General features: G+C 35.8%; 2 protein-coding genes across 2 annotated transcripts in view; both read right to left on the bottom strand.

Annotated features, from left to right (window-relative positions):
* LOC107755839 (mitogen-activated protein kinase 1) overlaps positions 1-1970 on the bottom strand; it is a 31635-nt gene extending 29665 nt beyond the window's left edge. Inside the window, exon 1 of the mRNA XM_016572770.1 lies at positions 1511-1970. Within this exon, the coding sequence (XP_016428256.1) occupies positions 1511-1656 (146 nt within the window). The 5' untranslated portion in view covers positions 1657-1970. The remainder of the gene's footprint in view (positions 1-1510) is intronic.
* Positions 1971-6143: 4173 nt separating this feature from the next.
* LOC107755823 (protein phosphatase 1F-like) overlaps positions 6144-8320 on the bottom strand; it is a 15997-nt gene continuing 13820 nt past the window's right edge. Inside the window, exon 8 of the mRNA XM_016572743.1 lies at positions 6144-7074. Within this exon, the coding sequence (XP_016428229.1) occupies positions 6737-7074 (338 nt within the window). The 3' untranslated portion in view covers positions 6144-6736. The remainder of the gene's footprint in view (positions 7075-8320) is intronic.

An 8320-nucleotide genomic window follows, 5' to 3' on the forward strand; every position in this document is an offset into this window, starting at 1 on the left:
ATATATATATATATATATATATATATATATATATAGCACAATATTTCTAATACAAGGGCACATCATTTAAGATGCCCACTCTTATGCTAGTCTCCAGTATGTATTGCTATTCTGCTCTTGTTGATTATTAAATTATTAATTAACATTCTTCTTTACTCAAACTCTTTTGCGGAGGCTGTTGTCAAGCAAGGCTGCACAAAGGCTTCAGTACTGTTACAGCCTGTTCAGCACAACATGTTACAGGCCTACACGTCCATATGACAGTCAACCCAGGGTGGCTTGTTCTACTCTGTAGCTGTTGGAGTGGGTGTGAACCATTCATTCATCCGTGCGAGAGGAGCAAAACTAGGCCTGCCAGCGATGAGCTCATTCGTTTAGCCAACGGACTCCTCTCAGCAGAACAGATGGGCGATCAGACTGCAAATTTGAGCCAGCAGTCTCTCAATTGTAACAAAGCTAGCCTTGAAACTTAACCATAACAATTCTCCTTTGTTATACAATTTCAAAACTAATGTATAAATGTTTCTGTGTACGTGTTTGATTTACAAATTAAGGAACATTCGCCACGTCTTGGGAACCTAGTGAAACATTTATATTTGGAAAATGATGCTCATCCACTTTAGTAGATCTAACTAACTTTTAAAGTTAGGGCTGTAGGTCCAACTCAAGCACTATCAATTTCAACTGTTTTTCGTGGGCAGATCCAACAGCGAAGCGCATCCAAGTGCCTCTTGTTCCTACCAGTTTTGCACAACCTTGGGGAGCCCGCGCCCACGCCGCCCAGGAGAGCCCTGCTACCTTGACATTCCTGGAAAAGCACTGCGCAAATTTCACAACTACACCTCCATTAAGTTTTTATCCATGCCTGTTGTCTGGTCTTAGCTAAAACTGTCCGATATCTTTGCATTTACAGACTGGAACTGCCCCACAGATCATGCACAGAGTGCATAAAAAACATTTCTGCAAATCTGTGCAATGCAGTCATGATTTGAAATCAATTTAATATTTTACCTAAAAACTATTAAAGTAGCAGCATTGCTATTTAATAAATAGGCCTACAATTTAAAAACCTATTTATATCAACTGAACTTGAAATTCCAATGCCATCGAGTTAATACTTCAACATAAAGCTAATGTAAAAAAATATATATATTCTTGACAGAGAAAAAGATATAGCCTAAATTAAATCTGCAATGCAGAATGATTAAATAATGAATCACCAGCTCATGATTAGAAATGCTTTGACAGATGACAGACTCTGTGTGAACTTGTCTCTATCTGTTAATGCACATCTAAAACTAATTTTAAAAGTTCAGCATAAAAAAAAGAAAAGTGCATGCAACTGGTTTCAAGCAGAAGCAGCACGATAACGAGAGAAGCGGGGCTGGTGCACTGCGCTGTGATTGAATGAACAAATCCAAAGCAAGCGACAAAAGGAAATATAATCACAATTCTCGGAAAAACAACGGCAACAAAGCGTACCATGTTTACAAGTACAAAAGCATCTTACCAAACCATGCCGTATGCGCCTTCTCCGATGTACGAGAGGTTAGTGTAACGTGGCCCGACGTCGAAAGCCTGACCGCGGACCATCTCGGCACCGGATCCGGGGTTCGGGCCGCCGCCAGCAGGGGCAGATACCGCAGCTGTCGCCATTGCTAAGAAACTGAGCTGCCTTTACACACACAACAAACGCGCTTTTCTTACCCAAAGCAGCTTATGAAGCTCAGGAAAAGCTCTTAGGTTGAATAAAACACCGCGGGAGGAAGGATAAGCGACGTGGTTAAACTAAACCGAAGTCTTCGCGTCGGAGTGAAAGGAAAGGGGCGGCTGAAGTGTTGTTGACTGGCATAGATATAGTGATAGTAAGCTGCGCGTGGTGAGACTGACTACAGGCAGCAGCAGTAACGAGCGAAAGTGTTGCCGCAGGAAGTAACGGAGCAGATCACGTGGGTAGGGAGCGGAGAGTGGTTACCATAGAGATAGAAGTTATACTTCAATTCTCAAGAGGGTTAAAGATGCTTTAATTTACGAAGCCAGACGAGGAGAACCTGTTGGTAAATGATGGGTAGGTCCTCTCGGTGGTTGCAGATGATATTGTAAATCTGCTTAGGAAATTATAAACAGATGTATCATGTTTGGGAGAATAATTGTAACAGTTTAACCACTTATAATTGAGCCAAACGGGTGACAGACAGGGTCTTTGTGTACAAAGAATGTATTTACACGACAAAAATCACTTCTGGTTAATCATTTGATTTGTTATCATGTGTTAATGTTAAATGTACACTGAAAAAAATGATGTAGGATTTATAAACAATTTTCATTTTCACTCAGAAACAAATAATTACAAAGTAACGGCAAGTAACGTGATTTTGACGTATATAGGCTGAAACAGTAGGCCTGTTTTCTTGTAAAAGATACTCCAATAATCTTTGTTTTATTTACAGCTTCGAAAAAATAATTTTTACAGTGTACCAGAACTGGTATTATCTGAATCAGCAGGTTCTTTTGTTTATTCTTATATCGGCTACATCATCGTCTTAAAACGTCAATATTAATGTTAAAAAAGCTAGTTTTGTTGGTCTTTTATGATGGTTTACCAGATGAACTTGATGGTAAACTGGTTTGTTGATCATCATCACATGTTTCTCATGTATTCAGCAAACCATATAAAGCTGATTAAGAGAAGCTCAAATATAAAAAAGCTGTACATTTCCTAAATGTCAATTCCAATACCATACTTCAATTTGTGTTATTTCAGTTTTCATGACCACTGTTAACCTAAAGTGTGATAAATATTAATAATAATAATAAACAGTGAGTGTGTGACTTTTGACTGAACCTTTGGTAGTTTGCATTTCAACGGTAGTTTGGGTTATTGAAACTGATGAAAAAGCTGTTATGCACATTTTATTAAAAGATTCAAGTATGGTTACACATAAAAAAGATACAAAACTGTTGCTGGGTCTTTCAAAGGTAGTAATATGTACAATTTAGGTACTATTAAGTATTAATGTGACCCTTTAAGAAATAAAGTAGCTTTTGTAACCTAGCGTACTGCTCCAGTGACAGCTTTGTACCTTTTGTTTTTCCTGAGTGTATGACTTAATATCAAGATATAAAACTCTAAGGATCTTACCTACGTGATTTGAATCTATGGATAATTTCATGATCTTGTGTTCACAAACTCTAGAAATGGGTCATTATAAGCTCATAAATGTGGATATTCTTTGACCGTAAGAGTTCAGTTTTGCTCTGCAACCATTTTGTTGTAACAGTACAATCATGCGTGTACAAATTTTTACTTTGTGCAGCATATTTTCTTCACGTGTGAATCATAAATCAGTCAGACAAATCTTCTCATAAGAAGAGTAAGTAAGTGCCTGTGAAAGGAGACCATGGTAAACTAAAGTGCACAGTTGTGTGGTTTACCACATTAGAGACCGCTAAACTAACACTGTCAACTGTGGCAACCACTAGTGCAGTAACAAATCCAGACACTAAACTGATGTGAAAACTACTTTATTCACATTATATCAGATTAAAGCCCAATGTTTGTGTCACTGGTTCTAAATCCACAAAAGTTGCATAAAATGCTTTCCAAAATTGCAGGAAAATACCACAGGATAGCAATCACATTCAGCTTTTATGTTTATCAGACGCTGGCATAGCCTAAACATTACAACATGAGAGAACATTTAGGTACAAGATTCACTGTAGTACTGTACACTCAGTATGGAATCTGTATTATTTGATCCAGTATAAAACATTACTTGCACACAACATCAGCAGTTGCGGTAAATGATAAGCAAAATTAGGTCTGAAAAGAGTCAGCTCACTTAGGTTTATCAGTTAAGTTGCCTGTACAAAGAGGATTCTGAAAAGTACACAAAGATAAGGCACTTTATCATGTACGGTTGAGAGCTGTTACACAGTGTCCTGTGGAAAAAAACTGCAGGCGAAAAGTGTATAGAAATGCACACCAGCATAAAGTCTACCGATGCATACGTTCATGATCTTTCCTTTCTCCTGGACAAAGACACATCAGTAATTCAGTGCTCGAACCCTTTGAAGATCCAACTTTTCATACTAAGTACAATAAATACATTAGAAGACACAGTCAAGAGCAAAACACATTCTGACTGAACAATGTCATTTGGCACTAGAAATGAAAATTCTGTCATCATTAACTGCTAGATATTCTGAAGAATGTTTTTGGCCATACAATGAAAATCAATGGGGTCCAAAAAACATTTGTTAAATTATCTTCTTTTGTGTTTCACAGAAGAAAGTCATACAGGTTTTGAATAACATGAGGGTGAGTAAAAGATGACAGCATTCACATTATGAGCAAAAATAAGGCATTGCGCATTTAAAATGGAAAAAAACATAACTAACAGCTGTGATGTCACAAAATTCCCATCATTGCCACATCCCATTTCCTAATGAGTTATATGAGATCGTCGCTGATGATGTGCATAGATTTTTGGCTTTTACAGTCATTGGCAATTACAAAAATTAAGTAATGCAGAATTAATTCCATATCTAAAATGGATGAGCAATTTGCTATATTTGTCAATCTAGGGGAAATAACACCATATTTATAATATACAGTGGGATCCAAAAGTCTGAGACCACTAGTGAAAATGCTTCTACATCATGAAGTGCCTTCGTTTTACACTCTTCAAAAAAAATAAAAAATAAAAAAAAGAGATAAATAAAATAAAAATAGAAAAAAAAAGTAAAAATAAAATACATTAAATAAAAAATGTATATATTTGCGCTCAGTAAGATTTTATTTTTTTAAATAAATTAATATTTGTATTCAGCGGTGACGATCAAGTGGCTGTAAAGACTTTTACGATGTTTTCAATATGCACCAAATCAGCATATTAGAATGATTTCTGAAGGATCATGTGACACTGAAGACTGGAGTAATGATGCCAAAAATTCAGCTTTGCATCACAGGAATAAATTACATTTAAAATATATTAAAATATAAAACAGTTATTTAAATTGTAATATTTCACAATATAACAGTTTTTACTGTGTTTTTGATCAAATAAATGCAGCCTTGGTGAGCATAAGAGACTTTCTTTTCGACCCCAAACGAGTGTGTATCTATTTTAAATCCCAGATTTTCAATGGCCTCAGACTTTAAGATGCCACTGTAATAATGTTTTGTGATAAACTTTAAATATACTTTATTACATACATTATAAGATATAAATCTGGACATTTGCACTCTTTTATTAAAATATAGAATGCATTGGACTGAACCAAACGAGACATTTTCCCCATACAAACACCAAATCAACATCTCATCGCTCTGTCTTCACCTTCCTCATTCACTATCCATTAGGTTAGCGATATTCTTGGCCTTATCACATTATAGTGACTGTGCTACTATATCAGCTACTCGTCACGAGGCTTTCAAAAAGATTGAGCGGCCGTAACGTGAGACGGCTTGCAGTATGCAGGACGTGCGGTTTGCAAAGTCTGGCTATGATAAATATAACACCAACACGCACACGCCAGTATTAACACTGATATTTGGGGGAAAAAAAGGCACTGTAACAAAACCAATAAGAAATGATATGCATAAATAAAGGTTTACTGTACATTTTGAAAAACTGCTTTGTGAAAAGCTGCAGCAACAGAGAGACGATCTTGGCAAAGTCAGACTCGTAAATACAGTTTTGGCACATGAAAGAGCGTGTTTACACAGTACAGTACAGCCATAAATACTTTCTTTTTTTCAAATAAATAACAGTCTTAAAAATACTAACCACTACAACACTGGATTAGTACATCTGCTGACAGAGCTGAAGGCCTTCTAGTCAGTTATTTCATTATTGAAGCTGGTGTGGTCCGAAATGCAACGCAATACTGTATATGTTAAGACTATTCACATCAGTTTTCTCTGCACTGTAACAGTCGTATCAAATAGGGAGCGCGTAACCAACAAAGTACGCTCTGAAAAAATATTTGCATTTGCTTTACGCGTGTCTCTAAGGTACTACATTGTTTATGAGATATTAAAGAGATTAAATAAAAATTCTGTCATTAATTACTCACCCCTTTTGTCGTTTCAAACCTGTATGCATTTCTTTTTTTTCTGTTGAACACAGCAGAAGATATTTTGAAGAATGTTGGTAACTAAACAGTTTTGGCATTGACTTCCATTGTATTTTTTGTCCATAGAGTGGACGTCAATGGGAACCGGAATGGTTTGGTTACCAATATTTTTCAACAAACAAAATATCTATTATGTTCCATATTATGTTACACACAAAAAATTAAAGCCATACAGGTTTGGAATGACATGAGGGTGAGTAAATGATGACAGGATTTTAATTTTTCACATAACTATCCCTTTAAGCAACAGTAAATGTATATAAGCTGGTAAAAACAAGGCAAATAGTTAAAAGATGGAAACATGTTGGTTAAAAATGAAGGCAAGTTCAAAGGTAGCAACAAAGAGAGTTAATAAATGACCAAGGATCAGACATTCTTGGAAAAAACAAACGAGGAAACGCCTTTCTTTCACCTGCGTTCGAAGCTTTCTTCTGAATGCATGACTGGACTCGTTTCGGATGACCTCAATTATCGCATATTCTTTTCAAATTCAACAACTCTTTAAAATATCATTCCAGATGATGAACAGACCATCAGATACTCTTGGTCCTCTGATTTGCTTCTATCATGGACAATTTATTCCTATTAACACCTTTCAGATCCCTGTGGCTGCAGCCGTAGCTCCTCCTGGCTCTGCTCTGGAAGTCGTCTCGTAGGTCAAAAGTTGCTGCGGATCTTTGAGGAACACCAAAAGAACTGTGATGTTATCACTGGATCCAGCAGCTTTAGCATGGGTCACCAGAGTCTGGGTCACATCGTCCCCCGAGCCTCCGGCCTCCCTCAGAGCCTCCAGGACCAGCCCCGGGACGTCCCCAGGCCGAACCACGTCAAAGAAGCCGTCACAAGCAAGCAGAATGTAATCTTCATGCCCATTCATCTGGATCGAGGAGCTATCAGCTTTGTTAGAGACGTACGGCTTCTGATCAAAATCACCTATTGAGGGTTATAAAAAATTATATAAAATGTATTTTACGAACTTGCACTCTAAAAAAAATTACAAATTCAGCTGGGTAGAGCTGTGTAATGCATACACACACACACACATGTGTGTGTATATATATAAATATATATATATATATATATACATATATATATTCTGTATTATTAACATTTTATAACAAAAAATTATATATACACAATTATATTACACCGCTCTACCCAGCTAAATTTGTAATTTATATAAATATATACAGTATATATACAGTATGTATATATATGTGTGTGTGTGTGTATATATATATCCGTCACAAGCAAGCAGAATGTAATCTTCATGCCCATTCAGCTGGATCGAGGAGCTATCAGCTTTGTTAGAGACGTACGGCTTCTGATCAAAATCACCTATTGAGGGTTATAAAAAATTATATAAAATGTATTTTACGAACTTGCACTCTAAAAAAAATTACAAATTCAGCTGGGTAGAGCTGTGTAATGCATACACACACACACACATGTGTGTGTATATATATAAATATATATATATATATATATACATATATATATATATACACACATTATTGCATTTAAAACGTTTTCATTATTAGCATAACAATTTGAACTGAAAAATGTACACACATTTCATAATTTCTTAGTATGCACTCAAGCATGCATGAACAAAACATGATGAAACTTTCCAGGTTTAAAAGAAAAAAAGTGAAAACTAAACATTTTATTAAATAACTATATATAATAAATGAGAATTACTCAGATACTCTGTGCTTTGCAAGTATTAGTGGTTGGGACTAAACATGTTTAATCTAGATAGACTTTTAACTATACTTTGCATGGAATAATGCATTGTTGTAATTAACCAATCACACACATTTCTGTTGAGCTTATGGATGCAATGGCCAATCAGAAGCGTTCAGATGAGTCATCGCTGAAATGATGGAGTTATTTCAATGCGCGCACTCGCTGACTGAATTCTGCTCACTCAGGCTGTAGCCTCACCCACATTTGACAATACAATATAAGATAAATATAAAATGTATCTCAATGATTTTCACTATATATCCAGATATTTATGGATTTGTCCTGAATTACTTAATGACTTGTTTTTGTATGTATATTATATGTATGTATGTATATTATATATATATATATATATATATATATATATATACACACACACAGAATATATATAACACCATTGACTCTACCGTTCGACTCCACCGAGCAGGGA

This window comes from Sinocyclocheilus rhinocerous, unplaced genomic scaffold, assembly GCF_001515625.1.
Source record: "Sinocyclocheilus rhinocerous isolate Xijiao unplaced genomic scaffold, SAMN03320098_v1.1 scaffold352, whole genome shotgun sequence".
NCBI classification, from domain to species: domain Eukaryota; kingdom Metazoa; phylum Chordata; class Actinopteri; order Cypriniformes; family Cyprinidae; genus Sinocyclocheilus; species Sinocyclocheilus rhinocerous.